This window comes from Periplaneta americana, chromosome 8 (assembly GCF_040183065.1).
Source record: "Periplaneta americana isolate PAMFEO1 chromosome 8, P.americana_PAMFEO1_priV1, whole genome shotgun sequence".
Lineage (NCBI taxonomy): Eukaryota > Metazoa > Arthropoda > Insecta > Blattodea > Blattidae > Periplaneta > Periplaneta americana.
The window spans coordinates 113,856,811-113,875,368 of NC_091124.1; the positions used below are offsets into that span (position 1 = coordinate 113,856,811).

Sequence of the window (18,558 nt, forward strand, 5' to 3'; positions counted from 1 at the left end):
TAATTTTCTAACTTGGATTTGAAAGATTTCAATGTTCGGCAGCTCTTGACTTCAGGCAGCAGAGAGTTCCAGTAATGAGAGGTAGCAACGGTGAAAGATGAGGAATACAGAGATGATGTGTGAAGTGGAATTTCTAGCGTGTTATCACGTTGTGATCGAGTATTAATATTATGATAGCCGGAGAGAGTATGAAAATGGGCGAATAAATAAGAGGGGGATGAAGTGTGCATAATTCGATATAAGAGAGAAAGCGAGTGCAGATTTCTCTTCTCATGTAATGATAACTTCTCGAAAGAAGGTGAGATATAGTAGTGAACATCACAAATGAAGCGAACACACACGTTATGAACACACTGTAGTTTCTGAGTGGAATTAATCCTGAGATCACTGAACAAAACGTCGCAATAATCGAAGTGAGGTAGAATGAGTGTCTCTACCAGCATCTGTTTTAATTTAGATGGATAATACAATCTTTTTAGTGAATGGAGAATGCCTTCTTACATGTATATTTAATATGTGTATCCCAACTGAGATTAGATTCGAAATGCACTCTGAGATTTTTTATGGTAGAGCTAAACGGGTTGATTGTTTTGTTCAGTTTCACAGGTGGGATATTCAGGCCGTTGACATCAGGAATTAATGTACGGTTCGCGAACACAATAGCCTGTGATTTACATGGGTTTAGGTTAAGTCCAAATTGTTGAGACCAGGAAGAGATGGAATCAAGACCTTCATTAAGACTATTAATGCTGTCATTTAGTGCATCAGGATGGGCTGAAATATACAACTGAACGCCGTCTGCATATATTTGATATCTACAGTGCTTAAATGATTTAGAAATTTCATTTATATAAATAGAGAAGAGCAAGGGGTCTAATACTGAACCCTGAGGAACTCCTGTGTCTACAGTACGCCAAGATGAGAAACAGTTATTAGATATGACATGCTGCTGGCGGCCAGTAAGGTAGGAATGCATCCAGGCAATAGCACTATCAGAAAAATATAGTGTTTGTAGTTCAGTCAATAGTAGATGGAAGTCAACCGAATCAAAGGCTTTGCTATAGTCCAATAAAACTAGTACAATAGCCTGTCGTTTATCCATGGCTGCACATATGTCCTCAGTAACATTCAACAAAGCAATAGAAGTGCTATGTCATTTCTGAATCCTGATTGTAAAGTGTCTAAAAGATTAAATTCTATTAGATAGTCTGACAACTGCTTATGAATGATGCGTTCCAGGGCTTTAGATAAAACAGGAAGAATTGAGATTGGTCTATATTCTTTGGCAGAAGTAGGTGAATTTGCTTTAGGAAGTGGACGTACCAAAGCTGTTTTCCAGAGTTACGGATAAGCAGACATGATAATTGAAGAATTGAAAATATGGGTTATTACGGGAAGCACAACATCGACTAACTTATTCATAAAGACTATGCTTATGTTATCAGTGCCTTGTGCGTTAGATTTAATGGTTTTAAGAGCCCTCCTTATTTCAGAATCAGTAATGTGCGAGAAGAAAAATTTTTCGCGAGAAGAAGGAATATTAGCTAGGAGAGTATTACTTGTATTTAGTTTTGGCTGTTTTTCAGGTCGTATAGTGGGAGGTGAGGTAAAGTATTCATTGCGCTTATCAAGTAGTATGTTTATAACTTCAGCTTCTGATGCTTTCTTCCCTACTCCATTATCACGTAAGTTATTCCAAAGACACCGTGGGGGAATGGACAGGTCGACGAGACTCAGGGCGTGACGGCATTTAGCATTCCCAGGACGAATAGAAGAAAAAGTGTATGCACTCCTATGCTTTCCCATTGTCGGTGGCGGACCTGACAACTAGTGTCGCTTGATCGCTACGCTCCATCTGTTGTCTAAGTCAGACACCTCGAAAATATATTTCTCACGCGTTTAATGATGAAAGTTGCTAGGGATTGTTAATATGCTTTGTTGTTGAGTTATGTAGATGTCTTCAATTTGTTGTGCTTTGAATTAACCAGTGACAAAAGAATGTTGTGTGGTGGTTTACAAAATAATTACAAAAATTCTGTACTGTTTTGTTCCGGGTTATAGATCAGAATACAGTAGAAATAGTGTAACAAGACATTTCTTTTCATCTCCCAAAGAAAAAGATGAGTTTGGAAAGTGGGCCAGAGCGATTCCGCGGAAAGATAGGCAGCTTTCGGTAAATAACCGATCAGACTGTTTTAATATACACGTAAGACGTCATAAGACAGCAATACCGCGAGTGCGTTAAAAATTACAATTAAGAGTTGTACCTCATATTTTCCCCAATTTACCGAAATGATGAAATATATGAAAATAAACGTTGCGGAGTGGTAATATTCGATGAGGTCAAATTCAGAGAAGAAATTCAATTTAATAATTATTCCCTTAGAGTGGACGTATTTGTTGATTTCGGAGATTTCACGTCGGATGTCCAAAAGAAACAATTAGCAAATCATGCATTAGTATTTATGCAAGATTGGATTCAACCAATTGCTATTTACGCTAGCAGAAACGCTACTCCAGGTGATATTCTCGCTAAAATTCTTATTCAACTTATACTACAATTAGAAGCAGTTGGGGCGAGAGTAGTCGGTTTCACTTGTGATGGCAGTCAAACAAATAAAAAGGCCTGGAAATCTTTAGAAATCAATGGAAAAAAATTGCCAGTACAATGCTATATTCCTAATCCGTCCGACGAAAAAAGGAAGATATGGGCATTCTCAGATTTCGTGCACATATTGAAATGCATAAGAAATTATTTCCATGATAAAGTCGAACTCTCTTACAAGGAGAAAAACATCAATTTCAGTTTTTATAAGAGACTTTTTGAGGAAGATTTATCTGGATGTGCCGGTCTTAGGGTTTGTCCCAAGTTGACAACAGGTCATTTAGATCCTTCGTCCTTTCAGAGAATGAATGCCAGACTTGCGTTTCAACTCTTCAGTGACAGTGTCGCCAAAGGTCTCAAATTTTATCGTAAGTAGGGTCATCGGGTTTCGAGGGCAGTGAGGACACTGAAGAATTTAAAAGGCATTTAAACTGCATTGCCGACGCATTAAATTAACACACTCCTGCTCAGGCTCTTCATACAGACTCTTCTAACCACAAATTCCTTATTGATTTTCTTCATTGTCTCAGAACTACAACCAACACATTTGCTTCTGGTATAACAATGGAGTCTTTAGTAGTAACCTTGCAGAGTACCTTAGAAATGAGTCAATGGCTCTGGAGCAAAGGATACAAATATGTCCTAACAGGGAAACTCACCCAAGACCCCTTGGAACGTCACTTCGGAATTTTACGTTCACTCAGTTCAAATGACCATCCTTCTACGATAGATTTTCTCCATATGCATTTATTACAATGTATTTATGTCCCTGCAAAGCAGGTCCTTAACATTGCAGGAAACTGTGATCCGAAAAGTGAAAACTCACATCTTTTGTGAACCAAATGCGAACATTAGCGCGAAATGCGGAATTACATAACAAGGCAGTTAAGAAGTCTGTAGAAACTTGTATGAAAGAAAAATTGTTCTTTTTGAAGAAATGCATGGTCAAGACTGGGAAAGTGCTGTGCCCGAGTTGGTAAATATCACTCCTGCCGTGTTGATTGACAGATGTTTAGTGTATCATGTGGCAGGTTATGTCGTAAATCATTCCTCTAAGTTTATTGCATGTACCCTCTATGTCCATTCCCTTCGACAGAAAAGTAATGTATCTAAAACATTGTGCAGCTCTCACCCAAATCAAGGACTACGGATCCGGTAGGAACATCAGTTTTTTAACCCATCTCTCCCAAGCTGTGTACGACATACTTCTTCAAACAGAAATGAAAATTAAAGAAAAGATTAGTTCAGCAAGTGCAACGTGGGGTGATATCTTCTATGACTGTCTTGACACTATTGACGCTCTTACGATCCAATCTTCGGGAGCAGGTTGTTGCAGAGAACGCGTCATGGATATTATTCCTAAATTAGTTTACCGCTACTTAAAGTGCCGATTCTTCTTCAGGACAAAGGAAATCCGAAAAAAATTACAAGCTCGTAAATCCACCAAGTCATCCCGCAAACTCTCGAAGGTAGCAGGCAACTAATCATTCATATGGTGAGTAATTTAATTAATTTATAAGCACGTAAAATATCTTTCAACTGTTGTTTTATTTAACATTTTGTAGAGTTTTCTGTCCCTGAATTCGCAACTTGTTAAATACTGAACTTATCGCTTTCATAGCATTTCAGATCACATTGTATTTTCTGTTACGAACGTTCATAATAGTAGTAACTGAGAGAAGGCTATTAATTATGAATAACGGACTATGCAGGTATTCCTAAAATTACGAATAGACAGGTTAAATGGTAGAAATTTGCTTTTAAAAAGGACTACATTTAACGTAACAAGAACTGTGAACTTCCTCCAAGTCAGGAGCCTAGCGATAGAAGCGCCGCGTTGCGGCAGACCCGTGTAAACTCTCTGAGTGCGTACACTATTCCTTCTATTCGTCCTGGCATTCCTAATGCTGTGTGTGGTTCTGTTTTTAAGTTTTTTATAGTTGTTAAAGTTTTCGGCAGATCTGTACTTCCAGAAAGCAGCGTCACGTGACGTCATAAGATTACGAATACTGTCATTCAGATATGGGGCGGGTCGACGGGTGACACATCTCTTCTTTAAAGGTGCATGTTTGTCGAATAATTGTATTACCATGTCATTAAAGGTGGAAACTTTTTCGTCAACTGTGATTAATAAAAAATAGTATGCCATGGCATTTGTAAGGCGTCGGAAGTTAGTTGGTTGTTGTCAATGCGTTTTAGATCTCTGTAAGTAATTATCTTAGCTGCATTTTTTGGCCACTGAAGAGAGTACTCGTCAAAAATAAGATCATGACCAGATATTCCTGGAACTGGTAACTGTCCTGAAGTTAGAATTCCATCAGGATTATTCGTAATGATTAGGTCAATTAAAGTATCGAAAGTAGGTGTATGGTGGGTAGGATTGAGTGGAAGAATTGTTAGATTGAATGTTTCGAACAAATTACGGAGTTGATTAGTCCCATTTGATCTGACAGCCAGAAGATTAATATTGAAATCCTCCACAACTAAGACATGTTCGTATTGCGGTAAAAGATTGGCTAACAGGCTTTCTAAATCAGATAACTGTCCAGCATTGGGAGGCTTATAAATAACTGCTAAAAGACATTTATGAAGACTTGCTTGTATTTCTATGAACAAATATTCAGGTCGTAATGCTTCGCCTTGTGATATTAGAATAATTTTAGGGTGCAGATCATTCCTAATATATGCGCAAACTCCACCCTCTCGTGTGTATAATCTATCTTTCTACATAAAGTATAGCTGTTTAAGTGATCGAGTGAGGAAGGCAACGAGGGTTTTAGCCACGTCTTGCTAACAAGAATATATTGGACATCTAGATTAGTGAAAATAGAAGAGAATTCCTGGAAGTGTGGTATAATGCTCTGAGAATTCAAGTGTGCACCTTGTTCTCTGGAGATCAAGGATCCGTCGGTGTATAAATGAAGCCAGTTTTGTGGAGGGTACCTAATATTAATTGTCTCTAAGGACAATTGTTTCATTATTTCAGTGTTTACTTCTGATTTCAGTATTTCTTCTGTTAAATTTAGATATCAATGTGAAATAGCCATATTAAAAATCTAAAAAAAACCTACTACGTGCACTGAAGTATTCTTAATAATTCCAGAAAAAATCACAATGGATCTCAAATAGTTTAATGGAAATTTAATTACAAAACAATGTGTAGCACTCGGTGCAGCAGCAGTGGACAGGAAGCATTGAAGTGCGCTGGGAGGTTTATCGGCGCTGGATGATCAAGTGAACGTTACAACATTACACCCAGTACGGATCAAGTCACTCGAGGAAACACTGCTAATTTACTTATTATGATATCTTCAAATATTTGTACATTATGCTTCTTAAACGTTTGTTTTTATTCACACTACACTTTAAATTTTCATTCGTCTACCTTCTTTCTCGAAAGAAAATTGTTCTACTAAATCTTCAGTTTTTGACAACGGAATGAGAATGTAATTTTAATGTACCAGTTATTGGTTTTAGATTGTGGTATCTCGCCTGCAAATTTTCAGTGTGGTTTTTGTGCTTATTCAATGGACAAAATATAAATGACACATTAGAATGTTTTTTGTGACCAATCAAACAGTTTTTTTTTTTTTTTTGTGTTGTTACAGGATCTTGTATAGGCTGGCTCTCATGGCAAGTCTTTTAACAGTTCTTCCAATGCCATCACATGGACCTTTACCATGCGACGTTGCAAGGAAGTGTCATTCAGCGCTAATTCCATAATCGTCTTCATGTAAACAATTATTTTTAAAATTCTTTTTGTTTTTGTATTGTGAACTTGATCCATCGGAAAAGTAGATGATTTTTTCATATCGTTGAATTCTTGCTTTAAGAAATAGATGGCTTTGGACTGAAAAAAGTGAAAGGAATCGGTGTCATGTTTTATACTTTCTGAGATGACAACAATACTTTTGTCACGAATTTCTGTATCTTCTTTCAAATATACTACAAAAGGATGTATTGTGGCTTGGCATTTGTTCCAATGCATACTTTGTACTGAATCTTGTATTACAAATGAATAATTTTCAGAAAAGTCTGCAATAATTATGTAATTTTCAGGTTGTGCATTTTCTTTGCATTCCATCAAAAATAAAATATGGCTGACTTTTGAAGGGATGACGATGCATCTTCTACATGAAAAACGTTACTTGCTAGGGAGCCTTTTACTTTTTGAAACTTTTCACAGTGGTATCGTTTTTGTTGTAGTTTTCTTTTCTTGAGAGGGGGTTCTATTGACAACAAACTCTTGTTTAATTCCTCAATATTACTGATTTATAGTGCTGTATCCATAGAACTGCTAGATGAAGAACTGGGATAATCACTTTCTCTGTCCGCACTTTCATTTGATTCATGTTCATTAATATCACAAGAACTACTGGCTTCACATACGTGGTACAGTCATTAAGTTCTAATACTGAGCGCATAGTGGCGTTGTGATGCACTATAGCGCATAGGTGGCGCCATGGTATGATACCTTGTCAGTTAGTCTCTCGACCCAACAAGAGACAGTTGAGTGCATGCACTGTAAGCAGAACTACGGTCTTTGTTGTGACGGTGATTTGAATGCGCGCGTCGGAATTCGAGTATGTTGCAGTTTGAGCAACGGGCAAACGTCACGTTCTGTCAGAAATTAGGCGAAACTGCTATAACCGATCATAACTGGAGACGAAACATGGTGTTTCCTTTACGATCCGCAACTGAAGCGACAATCCGCCACCTGGAAAACGCCATTATTTCCACGACAGAAAAATCCGCAACAAGACAGGTCAAAAGGCAAGGTGATGCTTTAACAGTTTTTTTTATTCAAATGGAATTGTTCACATAGAATTCATCCCACAAGTGCAACTGTAGACAAGATCCTCTACAAAGAGATTCTTGGCTGTTTAAGGAATTCAATTCGTCGTAAGCGTCCTGAGCTTTGGCATAGGAAGAATTGACAGTTGCTACACGACAACGCCCCTGCACATCGCTCCATCCTTGTCCAAGAGGAACTTGCAAGGCAACAGGTCGCTGTTTTGCCACACCCTCCGTACTCACCTGATCTCGAACTATGCGATTTTTTTTCTCTTTCCCCTCATGAAATCAATCCTAGCAGGGCGTAATTTTTATGCGGCCGAAAAGGTCATGACTGCCACAAGAGAAGCCGTACGGCATCTTCCTGTCAACATCTTTCAGCGGTGCTTCCAGCAGCTACATCAAAGTTGGCAGACGTGCATAGCGGCCAACGGCGACTATATTGAGGGAGGATGTCGATCTGTTTAAGTGTACACCGTATCACGCGGCATCTGCTGAGACATCCAGATTCTTGTGGGTGCCTACCCTTCAGGCGTCAGTGTCAGAACTTAATGACTGTACCACGTATAATTTCACCTGACCTATCTGGAAGTTGATAGATTTTTTATGGCACGAATCACATATTCGCAGATTCAAAGACCCCTTTAAATTGAGCTTTATCAATAAATCGCAACTTACGCGTCTTAGTGTACTTTTCTTTTTAAAAGCGTGATTAGGAAGGTCAAATGGATTTAAACACTTCTTATATATTGCGCGATCTTTACCGTCACTCATGTTGTATAGAAGTCACTTCACTCCATGAAATTCAAACCCTGACTGATTATTTTTCTCTTCTATATTTTGTCTCCTGCCATCTGTTTATTGCCATAAAGTTTACTGCCTTACCCAGCCTTGCTATCATTAAACACTTGGTTATATTACAGTATAAACATATAGCATTGTGAAGGGCTCCCCCTCTTAACTGAGCTGACAATAATAAAATAACTTTAGATAAGATATTTTACTGTTCCTTAAGGTATTAATCATTTGATGAATGAATGCATTTGTTCTATAGTGTGGCGACATCAGTTATTATATGTAACGAGGGATTTCTTAAAACTTTCTGTGGGCAGTTCTAGCCTATGGCTGCAAGCAGTTCATTAGCTGGGAATCGCGAGCGTGTGCATGCCTCCGGAAAATAAATTGTTACAAATGTATGTGTGCAGATCCCACATTTCTAAATGCAGTAGTTTACAGATAATACATCGGGGAACAAGTCTATATTTTTTTTCAGATTTTAACTTGACAATTCAATATAGTAATTTTGCTTTGAAAAAGAAATTATTAAAAATTAGGCCAAAATTTTTAATTTATTTGCGATAGGCCTAAAGTAATAAAAAAAGTGTTGTATTTAGTCTTTCAAATGCGCCAAACCGCAAATCTCAATTATATGTAGACACAGAATTCCAAATGAGTTTATGTAACAGTGCGCGCATAATTTGCGTAATTTCAAATAGTCATAACTACACAAATAATTAATAATTGTGAAAATAAAACAATACGGGTCTCCTTATTTGATGTCTGAAATTCATGAAAAAAAAATTCGACCATTTACGGGAAGGTCGTGTTTTATTGCTGTGCGATTTGACGTGGAATTACTCTATAGAGGCCTATGATGTACAGACCAGTTACTTTATGATGACAGCTCATTGACACGAGAGAGGAGGAGGTACGAGTGTGAGAGGGAGACCGATATGAGACGGAGCGAGCGTTGTCTGGATGGAAGGAGGAAAATACAGTCATATTAAAAATAAAGTCTAACCTTACTCTCTCGCATGTTGCAGCGTCTGTATAATTCTGAGCTCCAGTCACTGTGTTCACTTCATACTCCGGAACAATAGTCACTAATAAACACTAAAGAAATAAACTAATGTGGAAATACAATGAGCAGCAGTGGAGTCACCATATTTAATAGTTAATCATTAACAATGAAATATACTCATGCAGAAATACCAGTAATGTTCATCAGTGCTTCACTGTTACCTTTCCCATCATCATCATCATCATCATCATCATCATCATCATCATCATCATCATCCATGTAAATGATGGGGCGGCCTTCTTTTCTGTACTTCTTTATTTGCCTCAAATACTGCAATCTTTTGGCCCTAATGCTGTGATGCTCCACCAGAATTTGGCGATTATTTTGTGTTTTTTTTTTTTTCAACGAAATCCTAATTTTAAAATAACTTTCCTCAGAGACGAGATATCTGTCTGAAAGTCGATAGTATATATATTTTAAGTGTGGGCCTCTGTTTCTGTGAAATGTAGAACTCATGTATGGTCTTATGACAGGTTCATTAAAGTTGTCAACAGTTGATTTTGGTATCGATCGATGCCTTTCTTTACGTGGAGTTCTGAAGGAAGTTGAAGTCCAGGAATCAATGTCTTTAGTCTCCCTTATTATTTGCCTAACACTGGTCTCGGACACACAAGTTTTCCAACATTTGTTATGTCTATTGCAGTTTTTTTCTTCTGATGCTATCTTCATAAAGCGGTACACACTGCTCACAACTTCTCGAGACTGCAAATGCAATACCCGACCTTTCAGTTTGCTTCTAACAGGCAGCATTTTCACAAACAGAAAATAACACTAAATCTAGACAATAAATACTATATAAGTTATACTAAACAATACAAAACAGAAGCACTACAACTATTTCAGTAACTAAATGAAACGTATGTAACACACTAAATTGCAACACACAAGACAGTGAACTGGCCCAAACCACTGCGTCGTCAGGCCGGAGCTGTCACCATAAAGTAACTGGCCTGTACACGTGCATGCACATACACACACTACTAAATATTACAGCTTTAAGTACAAACCATTTGTTTGCTGCCACATCCAAGCATTTGCCAGTTGTATAGCTAAAGATGCATTTAAGACCTGTACACTTGCTACATTTTCCAGTTGTGGTGCAAAGGAACTCCAGTCATATGATTCCAAAGGTGGACAAATTAGCAAGGTGCTCTGGAATAATTTCAGTAATTAAATTAAAACGTTTATAGCATAAAATGTAAACAAGTTTATTTCTAAGTAAGATCTCATTACTTGGAGAAACTTATTTCAAAAGAACGAATTCGTAAATTTAGTAAAAAAGAATCTGATGAATTCAATTGATGTATGGTCATGACATCAACAAATAATAAGATGGATTAGCGTTTTTTGCTTAATTAGCGAACAATTCGATTGTTTGAAATCTATATCACTGTAGTTATTCACAACAGTCTTGATGTAATTTTGTGTACTGACGTGCTTCTCTTTATAAACTGCATTTGTAATCGACCATTCATCTGTGTCACTCTAATTCACTCTGAAGATTGTCAATCAATGTTCTGGCACAAGCCCAGACCTGTTGATCAGAAGTTACAGTTCTGATACTGCAAATGGGATGAATTTGATGTACCAGTATAGCTAGAGGTAAAGGAATGTCTTTATAACCTGTCCTGATAATCAGGGCCAGATGACCTGTATAAGTCATGTTTAGTTTAAATTAGTTTTAAATGAAATGTTACAATTCAGAAAACAATAAATTACTGGAATCAAAATACATACATCTTACTTGTGAATTATAAAGATTTCCTTCGCACTTTCTTCACAGAGAAAGCATTAATGAAGTTATCAAAATTGATCTAATGAAGCACATCAGACTTGATGCAAAGAAACATATTCAAACTTATTCATTGTTGAAACAAAATGTATTTGTGAAAAGCAGGCTGTGGTTTATTTTTAAGCATTGGTTTTGTTGGTGGTATAATAAATTGCGAGTATTTCTTACTTCGATAGGAAGTAAAAAATAAATTCAAAAATAAATTCCAACTCTTTGCGGAATAAACTTTTCATATCGAATTATATACGAGAGTGCACATGCTGTAAAGTGATTAAATAGTATTGTTAACGATATAATTATATTGGAAATGTAACTGAGAGTTGTGGTTATTATCCATAGCAATAAACAGCTAATAAACACACATCCAATTTGATTTTCAAAAATGCATTCTTGTTTATACAAGCAGTTAAATTTAAGAAGTTTCATAGTTAATAACGTGATACCAGCATTACAATATAACTATGAAGCTGCACACTTTCCTTTTACTCTCGCCGTGATAGCGACAATGCGATAACAAAACAATATCTGATTAATTGATTAACTAGTGGACTTACTTGTGTTAATTATGTAAGATTTGTCCGGCTTACAGCTGTTTCAGTGCTTCACGCACCATCCTCAGAGCCTACTAGATCACGGCATCACCTCGAACTTCTCTGCCTGTTATGTGGGTGTGTTTGATTGTCGAAAGGTGTTGAAGAGTGGAGTTAAATAGTGTGTATGTACTGAAATTGATCTGTGTGTTGAGAATTTGATCGGGGTGTGTTTTAGTGTGTTTTTATATTTCTTACTGTTCTAGTGTGTTGAGTTTTTGGTTCTTGGGTTGTGTGTGTAGGATTTCCATGTCCGTATTTATGTTATTGTATGTATGGTTAGCATTGGTTATGTGATCGGCATATGTAGATGTATTGTGTCCTCTGGTTATTGCTTTAATGTGTTCTTTGTAGCGTGTTTGGAATGATCTGCCTGTCTGTCCTATGTAGAACTTATCGCAACTATTACATGTGAGTTTGTATACACCTGTGTGGTCGTATTTATTTGTTTGTGTTTTTTGTGTGTTGAGATGTCTTTGGAGTGTGTTTTCTGTTCTGTATGTTATGTTGTACTTCTGCTTTCTGAATGAAGATGCGCTCTTATGTGTGCTTTTGTTTTCATATGTTAGTGTGATGTATTTCTTGTGTTCTTGTGTTTGTGTTGTGTTTTCCGTGTTTTTGTGTTTGTTAAGTTTTTGTTTTGTCTTTCTTATGATGTCTATTATGTTTGGATTGTATCTGTTTTCTTGTGCTATGTATTTTATTGTGTTCACTTCTTCATTGTAATATTGTTGGCTCATGGGTATGTTGAATAATCTGTGTACCATTGTCCTGAATGCAGCATGTTTGTGTTGTGTGTGTGCGTGCGTGTGTGTGTGTGTGGGAGGGGGGGTTGGTTGGTTTTCTGTATATTTTGTAGGTGTGTTTGTTGTCGATTTTTGTTATGGTGATGTCTAAGAAATTTATGGAGTTGTTGTTTTCAAGTTCTAGTGTGTATTGAAGTTTTGGGTGTAATTTGTTTATGTATTGGTGTAGTTTGTGTATTTGTCTTTTGTTTCCTTTGTATAGTATGAGTATGTCGTCTACGTATCTGTGCCAGTATATTATGTTGTCTGCATATTTGTTGTGTTCATTGTTGAGTATGTATGTTTGTTCTATGTTGTGTAAAAATATCTCTGCTAGTATGCTGGATATGGGTGATTCTGTTTGGGTGTAGTATTTGTTGTTGTGTGTGAAATAGTTTTGTTTTGTTATGATGTCTGTGATTTCGATTATTTCTTCGATGTATTCTTGTGATGTGTTGTTATCTATGAGCATTTGTTTTAGTATCTGTAATGTGTCCTGTAGTGGTATATTAGTGTATAAGTTGGTGATATCGAAAGATGCTAGTGTTGCATTGTGTGGTATGTGTTGTTGTTTTGTTTTGTTGAAGAGGTCTATAGTGTTCTTTATTGTTGTCTGTTCTCTGAATTTTATGTTGTTTCTGATGATTTTGTCCATGTTTGTGGCTAGTTTGTGTGCTGGTGCCTGTTTGTAGTTGATTAGGGGTCTGATAGGTATGTTTTCCTACACATACAACCCAAGAACCAAAAACTCAACACACTAGAACAATACGAAATATACAAACACACTAAAACACACCTCGATCAAATTCTCAACACACAGATCAATTTCAGTACACACACAATATTTGACTCCACTCTTCAACACCTTTCAACAATCAAACACACCCACATAACAGGCAGAGAAGCTCGAGATGACGCCGTGATCTAGTAGGCTCTGAGGATGGTGCGTGAAGCACTGAAACAGCTGTAAGCCGGACAAATCTTACATAATTAACACGAGTAAGTCCACTAGTTAATCAATTAATTATATTCAAGTGTTAAAAGTAGTGTACGCAAGATTCAAAATGGAATATCTGATTTCCTCAACAAGGTGTTCAAGAACAAACTTCAGAAAAGATTTATCAACAAGTGTTTTAAAAAACAAATTTCACTGTAAAAAAGGGGGGGTGGAAGAGAAAGAGAGAGAAGAAAATGGCGCCCCACTGGAAATTGCAGCCCTCGACAACTGCCTAGATTGCCTAGGCCTAAATCTGGCACTGCTGATAATATAATTTTAATCATGAACGGTTTTTAGCACAAGTGTGTGTTATATTCACCAGCTTTTTTTTTTCTGGATTTAAGGATAAAAAAGCAGTGTGCGTATTATATTTAATGGTGTAAATATGGTATTTTCGCGTTCGTACATTTTCACGGCAAATCTAACTTTGAGCAAAATTTAATTAGAACGTATAAATGAATATTTTGTACCTCTCGGGGTTTAAAATACGATCGTACAGGTTAAGTGAGAAAACGTATAAACGAAAAACATATAAGTAACTGAAATAAATTAACATAGAAAGTATAGGAATTTTGCTGAGACTTCAGAAAAAAGTATGTGTGAAAAATGTGTAAGTAAGAATCGTATAAATGAAGTTTTACTGTATATTCCATTTTAACCTAAACTCAACTTCAAATTGTTCATGAGAAACATCAACCTCGTAGCTTGATGGATCTGATGCCAAATGATTGATTCCAACAAAGATTCATCATGAATTAGAAGATGGCTTGACGAACTTACTGTATATTTCATACATCTTGATTACACAACTTTTAACACTATGAGCGTATTCCGAATCTCAGCGCTGAGCAATCTGATGGCATCACGGTGTTCCGAATTTCACCGATGGCTTCACTGATGCTCCACTGGTTTCGCACCGGTGCCATCAGCTTGCAGAGGTGGTGGCAGTCTCCATCAGCCGCCATCAGTGAATCTGATTGGTTCATGTATAGGGCGGGAATTAGCAGACGAATGACATTGTGCACTGTTGTGTCATGGCGGTGTGTTCTGCTTTAGTTCTACTGTATTGTTTGTAATGAGCACAACGTAAAAACAATATGTTAATGGCTTATGAGCGAACATGTCAACGGTCCAGTTATTACTACCGGTTCAAGAAATAAATTGTTTATTCTCTCGTTTCTTTGAACGAGATGGCAGTACGGAAATTTCGCAAAATTTTGCTAGCGTAGCACAGACAACTTATATGGTCGCCATGACAGCCATCAATCCTTCCAGCAGTTTTATTCCTAATTCGCTGCAGCGTGACGTCATTGTTGTCCACCGGTCTGGTGAGATTCGGAATATGCTGTATATCATTGAGGAATACAAAGTATATGTGTACAGTGGCGCCAACTTTTGGAAAACATTGGCTGCGTTCAGTTGGGACAGCACTGATTCAGCTATTCATTCTAGCTGAGTTACAGCAGCTTGAGTTGCTGAATGACCAGATTGCAAAATATTCACTGTGTTTAAAAAGAAACACGCCATTGTTCTGTCTACTGACACTATTGGATGATGCCTACCCCCTTCCACTTTAGCTGGCTTGCTGCGGGCTTGCAGCAAAAGAAATTTTGCTATGAAAAATGGTCGCCGCTATTTCAGTGCTGTCGGTCAGCAAGGCATTCAATGCTGTCGCAATTTCACAGCTGAACGCAGCCATTGGGTGGGCTCAAACACGAGTTACAAGTTAAAATAAATAAATCTCATTTATAATAATAATAATAATAAAAATAATAATAATAATAATAATAATAATAATAATAATATTTACTTATGGCTTTTAAGGAATCTGGGGGTGCATTGCTGCCCTCACATAAGCCCGCCATCAGTCCCTATCCTGAGCAAGATTAATCCACTCTCTACAATCAGATTCCACCTCCCTCAAATCCATTTTAATATTATCCTCCCATCTACGTTGGCCTCCCCAAAAGTCTTTTTCCCTCTGGTCTCCCAACTAACACTCTATACATTTCTGGATTCGCCCATATGTGCTACATGCCCTGCCTATCTCAAACGACTGGATTTAAAGTTCCTAATTATGTCAGGTGAAGAATACAATGCGTGCAGTTCTGTGTTGTGTAACTTCCTCCATTCTCCTGTAACTTCATCCCCCTTAGCCCCAAATATTTTCCTAATCAACTTATTCTCAAACACTCTTAACCTCTGTTCCTCTCTCGAAGTGAGAGTCCAAGTTTCACAACCACACAGAACAATCGGTAATACGACTGTTTTATAAATTCTAACTTTCAGACTGGATGACAAACGCTTCTCAATCGAATAATAATAAGCATTTCCCTTATTTATTCTGCATTTAATTTCCTCCTGAGTGTAATTTATATTATTTTGTTACTGTTGCTCCAAGATATTTGAATTTTTCCACCTCTTCAAAGGATAAATTTCCTATTTTTATATTTCCATTTTGTGCAATATTCTAGTCAAGAGACATAATCATATACTTTGTCTTTTCGGGATTTACTTCCAAAACCTCTCTCTTTACTTGCTTCTGGTAAAATTCTCGTGTTTTCCCTAATAGTTTCTGGATTTTCTCCTAATATATTCATGTCATCCGCATAGACAACCAGTTGATGTAACCCGTTCAATTCCAAACCCTCTCTGTCATCCTGAACTTTCCTAATGGCATACTCTAGAGCAAAATTAAAAAGTAAAGGTATTAGTGCATCTCCTTGCTTTAGCCCACAGTGAATTAGAAAAACATCAGACAGAAACTGACCTATACGGATTCAGCTGTACGTTTCACTGAGACACATTTTAATAATAATAATAATAATAATAATAATAATAATAATAATAATAATAATAATAATAATGTTTAATTAGACTGCAAAACTCCTGCAATCATAAAGGAGATACTGACAAATACAAAGTCTAAAGTTAAGTTTATGGGAGAAATTTCGGAACCTTTTAAATTAAAAACAGGAGTAAGACAAGGAGATGGACTCTCTCAATTACTTTTAAACAATTTCCTTTAAAAAGTAATACAAGAGTGGCGTAAACAAAAAACAATCCTCAAAATTAATCAACCAATCACATTAGGCAGAGGAAAATTAAAGATAGATTGCCCAGCATTTGCAGACGACTTAGCAATTTTACTTCATGACATCATAACAGCTCAAAAACAAATTGAACTGTTAAAAGAAAATAAAAAAAAAAGGAAAAAAAAAAAGTAAACACCAAAAAAGAAATCGCGGAGAAAATCGGTCTTCAGATATCCTTCGAAAGAATAGAATATGTTACCTGGAGCACCAAAGTATATGGAAACCAAATATGGTAAAATTAAATGAGTCCCACAATGTAAATACCTCGGCGAAATTATTAGAAAAATGGAGCTGAAACAAAAGCGAACGAAATTAGATGCCAAAAATGGACACAGCATTTCGGCTCACTGAAAATATTTACAATAAAAAGTGCATATCCAAACATACAAAATTAAGACATTAATGAACACGTCATTAAACCAGAATGTCTCTTGAAACGTTAATTTTGAATAGAAACGCAGATGTCGACAACATTGAGAAAAAAGAATGCAAAATCTTCTGGAAAATTTTAGGCCCAAAAGTCATAGGTGAACAATACAGACTGCAAAGTAAACAAGAAAAAGAAACACAGACATTCATGGTGATATTATAAAAAAAGAAGGTTAAAATTTTACAGACATATCAAAAGAATGAACCCTGACAGACTCACAAAACAAATAGTTGAATTTTATGAAAATAGGAGTAAAGCACAAACAGATACTATAAAATGGATTGCAGAAATAAAAAAAATGACTTAAAATAGCAGGAATCATACAAGAAGACATCTTAAACAGAGAGCTCTTTGGAATTAAAGTTCATAATGAGAGAACTATGGGTAAAGAAACGCTTCTAAGTACTTTACGTAGGGCTAAATGGGCTTATTTGTAACTAAAATAATAATAATAATAATAATAATAATAATAATAATAATAATAATACGACAAATTATTGGGTAGGCTCGGGCCCCACCGGCCCATATAAGTTGGCAACACTGTATATATCTGTATTAATTTCTCGTGTTAATGAACTCTTAGTTGACTAGTTTCGGCCTGGGGGCCATCTTCAGAACTGGGTGGTCTTTGTGTCTTCTGTTGTTTTCGCCCCTGTGAAGGTGTGTTTGTGTAGTATAGTGTGGAGTCGAATAGTGTGTATGTTCTGAAATTGAGTTGTGTGTTGAGGATTTGTTGTGGTGTATTTTTGTGTATCTGTATATTTCGTATTGTTCTAGTGTGTTTAGTTTCTGGTTTTTCGGTTGGATATGTGGAATTTCCACATCTGTGTCTATGTTGCTGTAGGTATGGTTGGCGTTTGTGATATGCTCTGCTTATGTGGAAGTGTTGTAATTTGGTTATGACTGTGATGTGTTCTTTGTAACGTGTTTGAAATGATCTTCCTGTCTATCCAATGTAGAAGTTGTTGCAGCTATTGCATGTGACTCTGAAGACAAACATATCCCACACAGTGCAACATTAGCATCTTTTGACATAACTAACCTATACCTGTTTTTTTCTAAAGATGGAACATGGCAGTAGCGCTGCAATCAGAAAACAACTGAATGTCATATAGCGTGGGAAGCTTGTTGTTATGGTAACCACAGTTGAGTTGCCAAAGTTATAGTCCCCACATATTGAGTGCTTAATACCTCTCTTGGCGCCATTTGTTGTGCATACAATGTTAGCATTAATACGTTTCATGTATCATTCTCTGTCGATTTTTGTACTTTTTTTTTTGTTTGTTTTTGCGTCAATTGTCAATGAATGTTTTAATGTCAGTCATCTAATGAAAACTGCTAGCTCACATCAGCTGATCGCATGATAGTCCATATTGGCAAAATAGCGCTGTAATTTCAAGCTCGGCCGCATAACTATCATTTCCCATCTTAAAAAAAAACAGGTACCTATATTCACAAACGTACCAATAAAAGACATAATACAGATACTAGAACAGATGCTCAAAAACGACAACACACCACAAGAACACATTGAAGAAATCATCCACATTACAGACACCATCACAAAACAAAATTACTTCACATACAACAACAGATATTACACTCAAAC

The 18,558-nt window shown here is 36.6% G+C and overlaps 1 protein-coding gene across 5 annotated transcripts in view; it reads right to left on the reverse strand.

The window, feature by feature from the left end:
* LOC138704960 (folylpolyglutamate synthase, mitochondrial-like) overlaps positions 1–18,558 on the reverse strand; it is a 154,332-nt gene that overhangs the window by 49,977 nt on the left and 85,797 nt on the right. For all 5 annotated transcript variants that reach the window (XM_069833433.1, XM_069833437.1, XM_069833434.1 and 2 more), the window contains one exon: positions 10,268–10,412. In XM_069833433.1, the coding sequence (XP_069689534.1) occupies positions 10,268–10,412 (145 nt within the window). The remainder of the gene's footprint in view (positions 1–10,267; positions 10,413–18,558) is intronic.